General features: G+C 39.5%; 2 protein-coding genes across 4 annotated transcripts; one reads left to right on the plus strand and one right to left on the minus strand.

Annotated features, from left to right (window-relative positions):
* Window positions 1-408: 408 nt before the first annotated feature.
* THNSL1 (threonine synthase like 1) lies at window positions 409-4,047 on the minus strand. 3 transcript variants are annotated; one of them, XM_062633587.1, is made up of 3 exons: window positions 4,031-4,047; window positions 3,411-3,514; window positions 409-2,792 (listed from the first exon to the last, which is right to left on the minus strand). In XM_062633587.1, exon 3 carries the CDS (start codon window positions 2,724-2,726, stop codon window positions 504-506), a length of 2,223 nt encoding a protein of 740 aa, XP_062489571.1. In that variant the 5' UTR covers window positions 2,727-2,792; window positions 3,411-3,514; window positions 4,031-4,047; the 3' UTR covers window positions 409-503. The 3 variants fall into 3 exon arrangements, with proteins under 3 accessions (XP_062489571.1, XP_062489569.1, XP_062489570.1); XM_062633585.1 differs by lacking the exon at window positions 4,031-4,047 and having other exon boundaries at window positions 3,411-3,667; XM_062633586.1 differs by lacking the exon at window positions 4,031-4,047 and having other exon boundaries at window positions 409-2,795; window positions 3,411-3,667.
* Window positions 4,048-4,721: 674 nt separating this feature from the next.
* Window positions 4,722-16,412, plus strand: ENKUR (enkurin, TRPC channel interacting protein). The gene is made up of 5 exons (XM_062633589.1): window positions 4,722-4,849; window positions 7,971-8,116; window positions 11,150-11,376; window positions 13,203-13,349; window positions 16,011-16,412. Exons 1-5 carry the CDS (start codon window positions 4,722-4,724, stop codon window positions 16,182-16,184), a joined length of 822 nt encoding a protein of 273 aa, XP_062489573.1. The 3' UTR covers window positions 16,185-16,412.
* Window positions 16,413-16,827: the final 415 nt, after the last annotated feature.

Raw genomic sequence — 16,827 nt, forward strand, 5'->3', positions numbered from 1 at the left:
CAAGTCTACTTCAATCTTTGTAGTGAAATCAACCCTCATTTAATAACGTCGGACATCATTACAGCATCTTATTATGTTTTGGTGCCATAAGTGATGTGAGTTAAAGTGTAACTAATCACCCACTGACCAAATAATTGCATTGCTCTTGCAACAAGAAAGAGTTACTAGGTTTAGAAAGGTCAGACTTCATTATCTTCCTTCCTCCATGGAGGATGCTTCAGGCTTGCAAAGGAGACAGCACTGCCAAGGAAAGCTGGCAGTACTGGTGTCTCTGCTATGTATGATCTGCAAAAAAGTATTCCAGTCTTTTACACTCTCAATTCACAACCTTTCACCACTACACGTGCTACTTAAAAACACTGCTGAAAACTCAACAATAGAGTATAAAACTGCAGGTGGTGTGCTGCGGACTGGACACAGGCCAGGCAAATCATCACTTTGTTAAGACATGCGGCTTGCTAAGTAGGTATCACAACTGACACCATGGACACCTGATCAGTTGCTCAGTGCACTCTCATAAAATGATTCTGAATTAAGGTTTCTATAGTGGACATCAGCATACTCATATCAGCAGCACAGACCTGGTAATCTTCGTTGCCCTTTTTTTTCAGGGTCTCTAACAGGCCCCAGTGGACTGGAGGGAGAGGGCTGTAAGAACTCAGCAAGTGAAGCTGACTTAATGGATTCTGGTTTATTTCTGCAATCTTCAAGGCCCTCAAGATAGCAGGTGCAAACTTAGAATAATGAGCTGTAGATGAAATAATAATTGGGCAGGTTCTGTCTTGTAATCTATCTGCAACTACTTTAGCGATAGCTGTGTGTGTATCCAAAATATACCCTGTAGTACTGTACACAGAGTGAATGGCGGCCAGGCAGTCTTCCTCAGAGCACCATCCAGCCACAAGGTCTTGCTGAAGCTTTTTGAGTAGATCTTCCTGCAGCTGGAAGTGGCCCTGATTTTCCAGCTGGTTATATAATTGTGTCACCAGCTGTCCATCTTCATTAGCAATCAGGTGCAAGTATCGCTCAAGATTGGAGGACTTCAAAATATCTACTGCTGGTGAAAAAGTTGGGATTAGTTTTCTTCCCCTCAAATCATAAACACCTGTCCTTATGAAGTCGGTCAAAACATTATTTTCATTGGACGCACAAATACATTTTCTAATAGGAATTCCCATCATTTTAGCATACAAAGCAGAGAGTATGTTGCCAAAATTTCCTGTAGGAATGCAAACATCTACAGGGCTTCCAAAAGGAATAACATCTTGATGAACAAGATCAAGGTATGCAGAGGCATGATAAACTATCTGAGGAAGCAGTCGTGCCCAGTTTATGGAGTTTGCTGCAGCTAAAGCTGTTCCATATTCTACTGTAAGAAAGCCAGTATAATCAGAATTAGTAAAGATTTGCTTTATAGCCGTCTGGCAAAAATCAAAATCAGATTTGACACCTACTGACAAGGCATTTTCCTTCTGACAGCCAATCATCTGTGATTTTTGAATTGTGCTTACTCCATCCTCAGGAAAAAAAATCATCACAGCAATTCTCTGTCTGTCAGTGTCATGGAGACGACTAAAGCCATCTAGGACAGCACTTCCTGTGTCACCAGAAGTGGCTACCAGAATCAAGTAATTGCAGCTTCTGGGAATGCAGTATGCAAATATATGTGGCACTAGCTGTAATGCAAAATCTTTAAATGATGCTGTTGGCCCATGAAATAACTCAAGGAGAAACTGATTGCCTGTCAGATGCCTGACTGGGGCAATTTTAGAACATGCAAAGTTTTCTCCATAAGCAGTTTCAATAATTTCTGCCAGCTTAGAAGCAGGAATATCAGCAGGATGTATACATCTTTCTAGTATCACCTGGGCTCTTTCAACATAAGTTGCTTCTATTAGGCTCTGCCATTCTCCAGCAGTGAATTTTGGAAGTCCTTTCTCAGGAACAAAAAGTCCTCCATCAGAGGCTAAGCCCTGCGTAACAACATCACTGAAGTATTTATCAGCGTCTTTTTCCATACTCCTTCCAGACCTACTAGACCTAGTTGAAATGAAAGTTTCCAGTTCTGAGTTTTGGTATCTCTTCACAGCATCAAGTACCTTTTCTGCTGCAACCTCTGCTGTAATATCCCCTCCACAAAGAACACGGATGTCACACCACCTCCTGTAGAACTGCTTCCTAAACTGAAGTATGTCCTTGAGAGAAACACTAGGAGACTGGCCCACAATGCGATCCACTTTCATTGACTTCAGCCTGCTCATAATGACTGTGGTGGGTACATCCAGATAAACAACTATTCCATTTTTCTTCACATGCTGCATGCCAGCAGCATGCATTGGATTGGACCCAGTAAGGGAAATGACACTTCCAGATGCTGAGAACTCCAACAGGGCTTTTCCTTCCTCCTCTAAAAATTGCTCATTACCAACATCCTGCAGTTTTTCCGACACACTCATATTCCAGGTTGTTTCAAGGACATCATCATCTATGTCTATGACAGGGCAATCTAGTTTCTGACCTACTATTCTCCCAACAGTTGTCTTCCCAGCACCCGGAGCTCCCATCAGGATAATATTTTTGTTTCCAACAAGAGAATAGCTTGAGAACCGTGACTTCCATATCTGTGCAAAGGCAACAGGTCTTGAAGGCATCAGTTTTAAACACATGCTAGAAAGACTGGTTTGGGTTATTAGTCTTAAAGGCTGATATTGAACAACTTGAAACATCTTCTGCTGGGCTGTGGAGAGTTTTTGCTTTGGCTTTTTTTCAAGCCAACTTGATAATCCACTTAACTGCTTCAAAAAGAAAAAAGACAGCATTAGCCGTTCAGCAAACATCTGGGAAAAAAGCCTAAATGACAGGAAATTCAGAAAAACAAGAATGCAAACATAAATCCAGTTTTGATTTCATCAGTGCCAGGAAGGTATTTTTCATAGTGAGACTCATTCCCCTCTCCTGCATAGCTCACTTCCACTGTCAAATCTAACCTCAAGCAGTCCATGTTCTCAGGGTAAACAAGGACATCCAAACCTAAGATGACACAACTGTTTGCAAATAATAATGTTTAAAGGAATTCAAAACCAATCAGTTTTTCCTTTCATAGACTTACTTTTAAGACTCATAGACTAGTTAGGGTTGGAAAGGACCTTAAGATCATCTAGTTCCAACCCCCCAGCCATAGGCAAGGACACCTTGCACTGTGCCACCCAAGACTCCATCCAACCTGGCCTTGAACACTGCCATGGATGGAGTATTCACAACTTCCTGGGCAACAAACACATTTACAAATAACAAAAATGAACTAAATTACCTTCTCATAAGCAAAATGTTAACAAAATATGCATCTGCCTTCCCAACATACCACTGATTTCTTATACTTGTTTTTAAAAAGAATAAAATGCAAGACTCACTTAAATACACAGAAAAAGCAGAGGCTTGTGCACAGCAAGGCTGGAAAAGTTGCATCCAATTCTCCTCTGGAGGGATGGCAAACCAAGTGATTTGTGAAGAGCTCCTGTAATAGCATTATACTGAGTGTGGTTTGTGTAAAGCAGGAGAGAGAGAGAAAAAACACATCATGAAGACACTCTACCCTTAAAACAAACAAAAAAGGTCACTACAAAAGTTGGATCTCCAACAAAGTTTAAGCAAGCAGCTCTCAATACTGTACTGTTTGCTTAGAGAAATCAATGTGTATCAGCACGAACTGCAACACATGATTGGTGTGTGATGTTTCAGGCAAAATCTCCATGAAAATCAGGAAGAAGAGGGGGGTGAAATAAGCACGAATTTGCACAGAAAACCCTTATTTTTTTTCATTTTAGGCAGGCTATTGGTATAGACACAAAGTTTGCAACAACACAACATGTGATTCGAATTCAGTAACCAAACAAGCCAGTGGCAGTTTGCAGCTGCCAAAGACCTCAAGGTAGGTCAAGGCTGATAATTACCGTAGTTCAAATCTGTTAACACGGGACAACTTCCATCGACTTCTCTCAGAACTTTTATGTAGAGAAAAAAAAAAACACACCTAAATCCCAAAGCAAACCACTCAACTTCACCCATCCCACAGACCAAGCTCCTGCACTGTTCTGAGGCCCCGAAGGCGTCAAAAGTGCGATGGGAGGAAGGGGCCGGGCCGCGCCACGCCGCACGGCAGAAAGGTGGCACCACAGAGCCGAGTCAGTCGTACCCTCCCACCCGGCCAACTCCCACCTCCCGTCGGGAGCAGCAGCCCTGCAGGCTCGGCTCGGCTCGGCCTCGCTCCCGTACCTACCTGCACAGGCAATAACCAGCTGCCACAGGTACCGCGCCTGCCCGCCCCCAGCCTCCCCTTCCCCACTCCCCTCCACGCGCACGCGCAGACATCTGCCGGACCCGCCCCCCCAGCCGCGACCCCGCCCTCAGCCTTGACGCAGGCGCATTCAGGCCGCCCGGCGCCCCTGGATTCTGCGCTGCCGGCCTCACTTCCCGAGTTGCGCCTGCGCGGGGCCGGGCGCTGCTCGGAGCTGGTGCGCCTGCGCTGTTTCACGGGCCCTAGCGCCTGCCGCCGGGGGAGAGGCGGAAGCGTGGTGGCGTAGGTTCCGCCCCCTCATGGCGCTGTTGCCTAGCAGCGGTTTCCCCGGTAACCGCGAGACAACAAGCGTGTCGGCCCGTGCGGAGGAGGGCGAGGAGCGGCGTCCGGGAGCTGCGAACGGCGAGGGGACGCTAGCGGGGTCCCCATGTTCGGGTCCTCCCCGCCAGGCGGGCGCTTCTCTGTGTCCGGCCGCAGGGCGAAGAAGCCGTATGCCGAGGAGAGTATTAGTAACCTCCTGCCCCTCCTGGAGGAGAAGCCTGTCAAACCTCCCAGGTAGGTGGGTACCGCAGTGCCATTTGCACACAGGGTGACTTGTGCTGGGAAGGCAATGCTTCTCACTGGTAACAGGTAGTTTAAGGAAACCAAACTAGTCTTTGCACACTTATTGCTCCTCCCAATGAGTCACTAACAAACATCTGCGGATTTACAGCCTGCTCCGTGAGCTGATGATTCAGTTTGGTGAATGCCATCTTATTCATTGACAAAGAATTTGCAAAGCACTCTGTCCACACAGGGGAATTACATGACATCCTTGTCACTCACACACAATTTTTTCAGTGAGCAGCTGGCAAGTTGGCTTTTTAAATTTTTTTTTTTTTTCAGTGTCACTCTTTCATTCCTTTCATGTGTTAGGTGTCTCTTCTGACATTGCTGCTTTGCTTCTCTTTCTTACCCCTTACAAACATAGAATCAGCATCAAACATAAATCTTTCTTACCTTAGAAATATTTTTAAAAAGCCTTTTGCCCCCTCTAGTATTAATTCTTTTGAGAGCTTTGGTAAAATTCTTATTTGATATTATGGAAACATGTTTTCTCAAGTCCCTATTACATTATATGAAACAAAGGTGTTACAGTTAGCATTTTCAGAGAAAGTTTAAAGTAGGTCATAATAGCTTGAAGATGAGTAGAAATATCAGTGACACTCGTTAGAACAAAGATAATTATCCCCTTTCAAGTAAAAGGGTTCAGACTTGTGAGATTCTCAGTTATGAACCTTTTCCATGTAAAAATAGCTCGTACATCTTTTTTTGTTTCCAATGTAAATGAAAGATGCCTTTGGCAGGCAGAGGAAAGTGAAATGACAGTATGGCAAGGCACACAGCACACTAAATCCACTCCTCTCCTAATCCTATTCAGGGATTTGGAGACTCCATGACCATCAGGTTCAGTTTAGGCAAGAGATTCCTTAGGTTGGGTACAATCTGACTAAATCCCCTTCTGATCTCATTGACTTCTGTTGTCATCCCACTTTTGGCTTTGCTTCACAATGTGCCCAATATCCAGCTGGTAACAACAGTGTTGAACCTGGTTAATAGTGTGATCTGACCAGTTTCAACTAATGCATACAGAATTTAGGGTCTTAAGAAAAATAATAAAAAAAATCATATATGTTTCACTCTGAACTGGCCAGTTTCACGCTACTAATGAAACCACAGCAAACATCCCCATTTCCCCAACTTTGATGTCCCAAGCTGCCACCTAGAAGAGTAAGTCTTTTTTCCCCTTGGCATATAATAAGTGGGTTAAGGTTCTGAAGTCCCCCATGATCATGTTTTTTTCCTGCCAACACTCTCTAACCCTATGATAGTGGTGTATGACAACATTTAGCCACTTTCTTGGCCTAAGAAGTCACTGAGAAGTTACAACTGCTACATCCCTTTGTCCAAAGGAATGCCTGTAGCTGTCTACAAAGACACCTTTACCGTATGCCAATATGTAGTAAACTGAATATCTTCTCATTCACTTTTGCATTCCAAGGCTGTGTGAACCCTGGTAGGTCAAACTCCTCATGAAGTCACTACCTTTCTCTACTGTGTGGCTACAATGCAACCCCTAGCAAATGGTGAGAAGTGTAATGATTTATGAATGTGGGGGGTTTGTGCCTATGTCTATAGCTGTTTACCAGGAACTTAACAGAAAAAAAAAAAAAGCCCAAACAAATAAAATCTCATTCCTTATAATTAGAGGTATTTCTGGAATTATATATATATTATGTACATAATCCTCTTTCTGACTTTGGACACCAAATCTCCATAAGACAACATTACTCCGCATTTTCAGTAAGTCCAATACAAATACATCCATTGGACATTTGCAGCTAACATACGAAACCTTTTATCACTGTTGCTAATATGATTCCCCATTCACTAGCTCATCATTACACTGTTTCTTTCAAACTGTTTCATTACTTGTGTAAGATAGGTTGTACTATGGATTTTTTTTCTTACATGAAAACATGATTTTTTTTTTTCCATAAACACATTTTTTTTTTCTGTGAAAGAAAAGCACAATTGTTCATCAGCTTTTGCCCTCCATAAATTAATCTCACATTTTACCTAAAGATGGGCAGATTTTAAAAGGTACAATGAGGTAGCCTTAGCCTTAGGAGCAGGAAGTTCTGCTCCCTAAGAAAAACATCTGTGACAGCTCAGTCCTTCAGATAGATTCAAGATGCTGTTAGCAAGCTAATGATCAGCATTTGGCTTCTTTTGGGGAACACGTTTGCATGCTTTTGATTAAAGTAGAAGTCACAGTGCCATATGCAACACTAAATGAAAAGAGCAGCGTGTGCTTACTGCATGTGTACATCTTTTCATGTCTGAGGCCTTACCAATTTTCACATTAGCCGTTTCAGTTTGTGCCAAACCCACCGCTGATTACAATAGCTCGGGACCATAGTTTGAATCTATTTAATATAAGAAATACACAGTTTGCTGGGCTATTTTAGAGCAGTCATCCATCTCATCTAGTAACTTACAGTACAGACGGTTCAACAGGAACATTGAGACAATGATACAGTGGACAGTCAGTAATGAGATACTTTTTTCATACTACAAACAAGTACAGAAAATTAGCAAAGTAGGTTCATTATTATTATTTTCCTGTAGATGCACAACAGCTTTATATTTTGGTTGTGGTTTTGGACAGAACAAATACCCACATTAAAAAAAACTTCTCAAAATTGAGTGTATTAGAAAATAAAGACCAAAGTTTGTAATGCACAACATCAAAATTAAGTCATGCAAGCAATAGTCAAAGCAGTTTATTTCCAGAATTTAGGTTTTGTTGAGTTTCAAATGTCTGTTTCGGTACCTATATGAACAGTGCATGCAGGAACCATTCCATAAGTGTGATATTACTGACCCTGGAGACGCGAGAAGGAGGAAGAAGCAAGCTGACTTCAGAATCAAAGAAGCCACTTGTCAGTGCAGTCCTGGGCTTAGCCTTAGTATGAAAGTTGTATGAGTGATGGCCTTTATTTGGGAGAGACTACAAAACAAAATAGCTTACAGCTTTTGGCATGAACTATTGCAAAAATATGCATTCTTTTGAGAGGACTTTTAATAATTTTCTGACCCTTAACTTCTTTATGGCTATTTTTTAATGTTTAAGGTATGTATCCATATATAGACCATCTGTGAAGTGTGAAGCAGAGAAAAACAAAGCTCAGTGGAAAACTATGGGACCAGCAAAAGTTGCAGTGCCATCTCCAAAAAATTTTCTGCAGAAACATTCAAAGGAACTCAAGCTACCAGCAAGTGAGTGTAGACATAAAATACATGGAATGTAATTTTTTATTATTGTTATTTTAAAACTGATAATATAAGTGTTGAAAGTAACAGTTACAGAGAATCTTTTTTTTTATTATTTTTAAAATAATTTTTGTATGCTGGGATAGTTTCTATTGTTTCTTTTATGGTACTTATCAAAAATATTTTTTTATTTTACAAAAATGTTTCTTATTGTGCAAAATACTGAAACAAACAACAAGGAGATTATATATGTGATTAGAAAATACAGTAAGTATTTACTGCCATGCAGTACAAAACCAGCTGAAACAAAGAAAAATTCTCTCTCTCTTGGCTGCAGCTATCCAGATGTTGAAGATGTGTTGTTGGTATGTTCTATCTTGCTGACATTTCAATTTGTAATTATATAGTATAGATTTGCATGACTTTTCTGCAACTGATCATTAATATTAAAGTAAATAATATGAAGGGGAGTATTAAAGTGAAATAATTGTTTTTAATGCTTAAAGAGGTACAGGAAAAAATGTATGCCTTTCTGAATGTTATAAGCTTCATACAGCTTTTACTTTTCAGCACTGTCAGCTCTTAATCTCATAGCATTGAATTGGCTGGCAGTGTTCATAGATTTTTTGGGTGAGCTGCATGTCACAGAAATAAGAAAATTGGAGTATTTAGTTGCAAAATGAATCCTATCTTTGGGCACCAACCATAATTCTGGATATAAGGAGTGGACAGTTCTAATGTTCAGGCGTATGGACAGGTCTGCAAGTGTGGCTTGACCTTCTTAGTACTGCTGGAGTTCTAGGTACATTGCTGTCAGAATTTGTAATTGAGTTATAAAGTTTCAGCTTGAAGTTGGTTTTAGCCTGGAAATATAGAAGATCTTAACATACAGCATATATATATGTATATTTATATATATATTGAAAAATAAAAGCTCTCTAAGAGAATGGAGGAGTCCAGCACTCAAATTTGCATGGCACATGCAAATGGCTTTAGCACTGAAAATACAGGTTGTCCCAGGAGCCTTTGGAGGCTTAATGCCTCAGGCAATACAGATTATTAGAACATGAAGGTAAGCTTTGGTCCCAGAGATCCTGTAGGCATCCTGGGTCAGTTTTAAGTAAAGCCTTCACCTTTTCAGGAAACCTGAACAGCGTTCAGTATACTGGAATGTAATACTTCATGACATCTAACCATGAATGCTTCCAAGCTCAAGACCTTGTTAAATTACCACACTAGCATTTTAGATGGCCATAGGAAAGAAGGTTGATTCACCAACAAATTGGAGCAGTCTGTAAGATCCCTTTTAAGTACTTGTAAGATTAGTGTTGTCTGCTTTAAATTTGCTATAGACAAAGACATACAGCACTCGGTCTCATTTTTCTCAGGCAAGCACCTCACAGTATTTCTATTTCAACTTGTTAATTCAGGGCTTCATAATAGCAATATGTGTTTTGGTGTTTGCATTTGGAGTCAATGTTCCAAAGCCTCAAAATAACTATGACACATCATAGCTTTAATCCAGGCTAGTAATTTCATTGCCAGGATTAGATCCTCACAGATCTTGAGAAGGAACTCTACCTTTAACACCAAGAATTCTTGTACCTTTGTTGGCTGGAATTTCATGCCTGCCCTAGAGAATTTACACTGCTCCATCACCTCCTTTAAAACATGTCACTTTCATCACTTGGAATTTAATCGTCAGTTTTCTAAATGGGATTATAGCACTGTGTTTGTGGTATATGTGCTGCCTTCAAAACTGGGTTAAAAAATACATTGCAGGGACAAAACAAAAAGATTGATTTCCTCCCCCCCAATAATATTGTTTTAGAGTCTGATGACACACCACTTCCTCACAAAAGGTGTGTTTCCTAACTCCAGCTGATTCTTGTACTACTGAACTCTGGCATTTGTTTTAACCAAGCTCAGTTGCTGGTTCCAGAAGTGAGGGTTCTTATCCAAAAGACATCCAAAGAGAAATAAAGATTTAAGTCTGTGTGTTCTACAGTACTAAGTTATAGCAAGCCGTCATGTTGTGAAAACAAAACCCAGGAAAACACTGGTTTGTGGGGTCATCATCAGGAAACCAGCTGTTGTAGGAATGAACTCTGTCACTAGTGACATTACACTTGTTTTCTGCCAAAGAACATGAACTCAGACAACCCAAATCAAATCATTATCTCTGATAATCGCTGTGATTTAAGAGTTATGTCTGGTGGGAAATGAGTTGTCTCTCATCACTCCCCTAAAGTGAGACTACTCAGGAGGCTACTGACCTTCTGTTGATGCCTTGGAGAAATGATAACACTGAAAAGGAAGAGTTTCTGTATTATCAAGACAAAGGATTGTGAGAAGTTGTTTGCAAGTGTGAGGGAGTAGCAAGGGCAGGGCTTTTCCCTACAGGGAGGTGAGCCAGAAACGGTTGCAGGCTGGGCAATGACCTCACCAACAGGGTGCAGTCCACCAAACCAGAGTCAGGCAAGCAGAGCTGGGGTGGTGATGAGATGTGTCCTATCACTGGCCTAGCAGCCATCAGGCTAGATGGGCCAAGGGTTAGGTCCATCCACTGATTCCACATAGCTTTTCAAGAATAGGACTAGGGGCAGGCATGGCTGAGACAGCTCAGCCAGGCACTGACAACACAGAGCTGACCTGAAACAGGGTTTCTGAGCCGTAGGGTGTGGGGTAAATGCCCCAGATGAGACTGGGCAGAGCCATTAATGTCTAAGGGCATTAGTTAACAATGAGCAATTCTGATAAAAGTAGTTTTAATTGAAAAAAAGTCCCATACTACTTCAGTTAAGAGGAAATGAGTGGCGTATTGTAAGGAAAACCCATCTAAAGCAACATAGCATTTCTTAGATTATAAAGTTTCTGTTACGCCAAACAATCATACTCGTTTTTATTATAGTACATTCCTAGCCAGTTCTTAAATTGTTGATACAGTTGATTTCTATTTTGTATGTAATCTTGTACATTTTTCCCTTTTGAAAAATCGTCATGGCTATCGCTGAGAATGTTTACATGCTCAATTCACAGGAAAAAAAGAACAGGATCCTGAGAAATTGCCTGAATTATCAGTGCCACGGAGGACAGATCGCCCAGTTATGGGAATTCAGAGTAAAAAGAATTTTATAAATACAAATGCAGTTGCTGTTATCACAGGGCTGCCTAAAAAGCCTCAACCTATTTATGTTGATAGAAGACAGGGAGATAAATACCTACTTGAAACTTCAGGACTTCTTCCAAAATATGTTAAGAAAAAGGTAAGCTGTATTAAATTATAGTGGAAATACTAGTAGCAATGCCTGTTTTAGTTTTTCTATTGCATTCTCCTATGGAATGTTTATGATTCTTTCTGAGATGTTTAGATACCACTGCTATTTGTGGTAGACACCTGAAATTCATCAAGGAGAAATCACTGGCACTAGAGTTGGGCCTTGCCTTGCTCTTTATTCACTCGCTTATGCTGTCAGCAAAACACTGGCAGAATGGTGCTGCTAAAGCAGTAGCATATGTGTTGCATTGGGAACCCAGGGAGTATCTAATGGGCAGACAAATGGAGTTCTGTGATGAGTGAATACGTGGTCTTTAGGAAAGATGGGCAGGGATGAAGAGGTAGGGTTGCCCTTTGGATAAAGGAGCTGCTCATATATACAGAGGTCTTCTGTGGAACTGGCAACAGGCTGGTTGAGCTTGTGGGTCAGGATCAAAGCAAAGTCCAGTAAGTGTCAAAAGTCTATTTGTTATGGACTACCCAATCAGGTGAACAACTTGAGGAAATATTCAAATCACAGTGCAGCTTCTTGTGGAAGACTTCGTCCTCCTTGGTATCTGCTGAAAGAGCAGCACAATGGGATGAAAGCAATCCAAATGGGCTCCTGAAACATGTCAGCAACAGCTTTTTAACAAAGATGGTGGATGAGCCAACCAGTGGTCATGCTTTTCTGGTTCTACTACTTAAAAATGAGTAAGAACTGGTTAGAGATGTGATAATCAGTATTAGTCTTGGTTGCACAGGCAATAAAGTACTTCAAGATCCCCTCCTCCTCAGGGAGGCAGGAGGTGGTGTACAAATCCTGTACTTCAGGAGAGGTAACATCATTTTATTCAGGAAGCTAGTAGGTAGGACCCCGTAGGAGACAGCTATGGAAAGCAGAGGAGGTTTGGAGAGCTAGGCTGCCTTTAAGGACCAGCTCCTCCAAGCACAAAACCAGTCAATTCCACTACTCAGAAAAACAAGATGTATCAGGAGTTTGGCTAATCTAAATAGATAACTCATGACAGAGCGCTATGCAAAAAGAGACATGACGCATGACGCAACTCATGACAGCGAAGGTAAAAAAAAAGTGAACTGGCAGCCCTTGCAGTACTTTTGCATGGCTAAACATACACATAAACAATGCTAGTCATGGTGCTGCCCAACACTAAAAGATTTGCGATCATTTAGCATTTGGTAGAAAGAAGGTAGACTCCAGTACCTTCTGGCAGAGCTAGGCAGGCTTCATTTTACAAAGGAAAAGGCAAAATAAATGTGTTCCCCCAAATACATCTGGGATATTCAGAAATTATTTTTTCTCCCAGAATCACAATTCTGCTACATCCAGTACGGGATAGTTTGTCATCTGTATCTAGTCCAATTTCCTTTATGTGTTAACACTATTCACTCTCTTCTGCGGCATACAATGTTCAGCAAAAATCAGAACGCAGGAAGGGCTTTCAAAGAAAGTAAGGAATGTGTTTCAGAATGTAGGATCTGGCACCATATAAAAATGTAAAATAGCTTGCTGTCATTAACAGGTTCCAAACTCCACACTCAACCATCAGTTCTTATGAATAGACATTTTGGTTCCTGTGTCCTGTTGTCTTCCAAGGTTGTAAAAAGAAAATGAAGGGAATTGTTTATGCATTTTGCTTGGGCTACAATCTTGTTTGATACTTCAAAGAAAACAACAACGTGAGATTTTATTTCTTTGTCACACAAAATTCCATTTCAAGCTGTCTTTGCAAATGTAATGTACTATGGATGGCAGGTATGTCTTTGTTTCCTTCTTAGAAGCATATATAAGAAAATTCTTCCTTACCATTATAGGATTATGGTGTTATACCAAAATATGTAACACGGAGAAATGAAGAAAGGGAGAGAGCTCAGAAAGAATATGAGACCAGTATCTTGGAGAATCTCAGGAAAAAAGCCATGAAACGGCTAACTGATGAAGAAAGGAAAACTCTCCTGCAGGTGCATATTTTGATTTAGTGTAATTTGTAACATCTATAAAGAGATTAAACAATGTAACGTAAGTCCATATAAATGATAGTATACTAGATTTTAATTAGCTACTTTTTCGCTAGATGGAGCTATAGAATAGTTGTAAACAGAACAGAACAGAGCTGATACAGCTAGTTCTAGTCCAGTTTTACAAGGAGTTCAATTCCAGTAGATAGGAAGGGTGAAGATCAAGATATTTTTATGGGGGGAAAGGCATGGGACAAACTGATGGTCCAACAAGTTAACTATGCAGCAAAAATACATGTGCAAAAAGGCATGTGAGTTCAGCTGCTCACAATTCTGCATTTAGTTTGATTAAAAATATGTTCTATATTTTTAAAATACAGGAGTGCACTGAAATATTTTTTAATTTAAAAGGTTGGGGGTTTTTTTTCATTAACTCAGTATTTTCTTTTAAATTTTTCAAAAATGATTGCTCTTTCATGGGCCAGATTAGTTATACAGTTATATTGTCAGGAGGAATTAGTGCCCCCAGGGTATATGGCTTCTACCCAGTGCTCAGCTGTAGACAGATGGGAATTCCTCTCTTTTAAAATAATTGACATTGTTAGTGAACACATGTGCTCTATCTGATTTGAAAGAATATGTGGCAATAGATGTTTGAGAATAAAATCAAGCTTCATGAACTCATAAAAATAAAGGGGAATAATTTGGGCCAACATCTGTTGAACTCTCCATTACACTTACTTTGGTTGGGAGCATAAAAGAGAATGTTGATAAATGCAGTACATACTTCTCACTGATCCAGCATGTAGAAGAATTCCTTATATAGAGTTAGATATTCAGTTTGTGATCTAGCCCATAGCAATAGTGGTCAGCGTATTACATTGCTGTTAGAGGAGCTCTGAGGGAGATTTTTATAGAGGGAGTTACAATCTGATTTTGATCTCCCCACTCTGTAGGGGCAGAGTAAATTATGATGAGTGCATGCTCCCATGTGTTTAAAAATTCACATTTTTCAGTGATTTCCAAACTAGTTTTACTAATGTACACAAAGACCAATTATTTAAAAGAAGCTATAAATGACTCTTCCATGAAAGTTTTGGAAATACAGTATTTATTTTCATGGCTGTGTATTCATAAACTATACCTGATGCCTTGTAGACTAGGAGATTTACTTTAAGTAATTTACAACATTGTATTGCAGAGACAAGTAGCATTGCAAGGAAGTACATAAATAGCCTTGTTGCTCTAAGTTTCACATGTTGAAGTAGGGTTTTTAAACTTATGTAGATATTTGTACGTGAGTACTGTTGGAATACCTTTATGGACAACACTTAGATGCTTAATACAAATATGCAAAAAACACAAACTGCTGTGCAATAAATACACTGCTTTGAATATTAGTTCATATTTAAAAGTGTTTTTCTTATTATTGACAAGGAGAGGTCTTCTTTTTTTTTCTGTTAAATCAGTTCATACAGTGGACAAAATCAGACAAGTTTTTAAGTGAGTTCTAAATAAAAGCAACAATCTTCAAAGCTAAATAAGTATTAAGAATAATTCCTCTAAATTTAACTTCAGAATGTTAATCAATTAGCCAGTCTGGGAAAAGAGGTGCTTGATGACAATGGAGAAGAAGGATATGAGGTTGGAAATCACAACATGCCATAAAATCAATGTGTCAGCTGAATCTCATTTTAGTTATAGAGGAAAGTTGAAAGCTGCAGTTCCCAGGAGAGTAACTTCAGTTCTCTTGGGGACTGAATGGTTCCTAAGATCTCCACTAAGGAAATAGAACTGACAGCCAAAAATGCTTTGGAAAAATGTTTTTTCATTGCTAGTCATACTGTATTATTTAGCAATTGCTGTATGAGTCCCTTGTAGTAGGTGTGATTGATAAGTTCACCCATAGGTCTCAAAAGGACATTTGATGCACTGAATAAACTCTACTAAATCCTCGTATATGCATGTATAGGATGTGTAGATTTTTAATATCCTTTTGAGGAGATAAAGTAAGAACAATTGTTGCAGTAATTGTGAGGATATAAAGACATGTTTTACATTTAATTTTTCTACCACAGCCTGGTTCCATTCAGCATATGTTGGCAGATAAAAGTTTGTCTCTGCATGATATTTTTTTTAAAGCAGGCCTTTAGTCTTGGGGGTTTATATATGGAAGATACAGTTCACTTTATCTAGTAAGGTGATTCTTTGCATAGCAGCATTCAGGAAAGCTAACAGTTATTGAAATTATTGTTGATAGCATCAGTGACAGTGAGGGGTTTCACTTCAAATGTTAAATAAGCTGCCCATAGATGTTATCATATATGTAGATTAGGAAATGCAATTATTTAGAATTTTTGCAAAGTATTTCATTGAAGTTAAAATATTGTGGGATCAGTTTGGTGTCCATGATCTCAGCAAAGTCTCAGTTATGGAAAATGAAGCTGGTGGTGAGATGAACTGAAACTGCCGTTGAATTTTGGCTGGAGTTCCAAGTATTGGTGCTATTTGTGATTACTTAAAGTAGTTAACACCACTCTGTGTGATGTGGCGATATCTGTGGTAGCCAGGTTGCTGTTTACAGGGAAGTGGTTTCTGTAGTGCAGTTTTTAAGATAATTCTTGTTGCATTTTCATATATTTCCTTTTCATTTAATGGCATTAGGGGCTGAAAAAGAACTGGGAGGAAGTGCATCGTGAATTTCAGAGTCTTCCAGTAGAAATGGACACCATTCCCAAGAAGTTAAATAAAGAAAAGCTGGAAATACAGATGAAACAACTGGAGCATGACATAGATGTAATTGAGAAGCACAAAGTTATCTACATTGCAAATGAGTAAGGACTGTTTTTCAGATATTCTCTCTTTCCTCCTTTTTCTCTATCCATGCATCTCCAAGAAGTGCCCCTAAATTCTCAGAAGAAAGTGATGCTGCCAACTATTCAAAAGAAAACATTCAACTAATATAACTATGTAGCTTCTTATAAAAGTTGTTACATATAGCTCTCATCTGTACAATTCACAAAATGTTTTGAAATAAAATTAAACTCTTAGATTTTGAGTATAAAACTGTGAATTTAATCTATTATTTTTCATAATTTTTATTAACTACTAAGATTTCCGTAAATGTACACAACACATAAAAAAGACTGTTTCATATGTTTGGAGCATTTCTTTTCTTGCATAGCCAAAACAAAGTGAAACAATTGGCTGCTGAAGAGATCTTGGTAAATATAACTTCAGGGTGAAATGGCTTCTGGACTAGTCTCTAAAGAGCTGTTGCACTTTACTTAAAAGCTTGAGTGATAGTATTTCTAAAAAGCTTAACTTCTGCATAACATTTTGTGTAATAATTTTTTGTTACAAAAACTCAGTTTTTATAGTGGAAGCCTGTAATGACATAGACTTCATGCAAGACAGATACCACATGTAGCTTTTCAGTGTGTGTTTACGTATAAATAATTCTGTAATACTATAGTAAATC

This window comes from Pezoporus occidentalis, unplaced genomic scaffold, assembly GCF_034315485.1.
Source record: "Pezoporus occidentalis ecotype Australia unplaced genomic scaffold, CSIRO_AGI_Poc_V1 ctg40, whole genome shotgun sequence".
In the NCBI taxonomy this organism is placed as follows: Eukaryota; Metazoa; Chordata; class Aves; order Psittaciformes; family Psittacidae; genus Pezoporus; species Pezoporus occidentalis.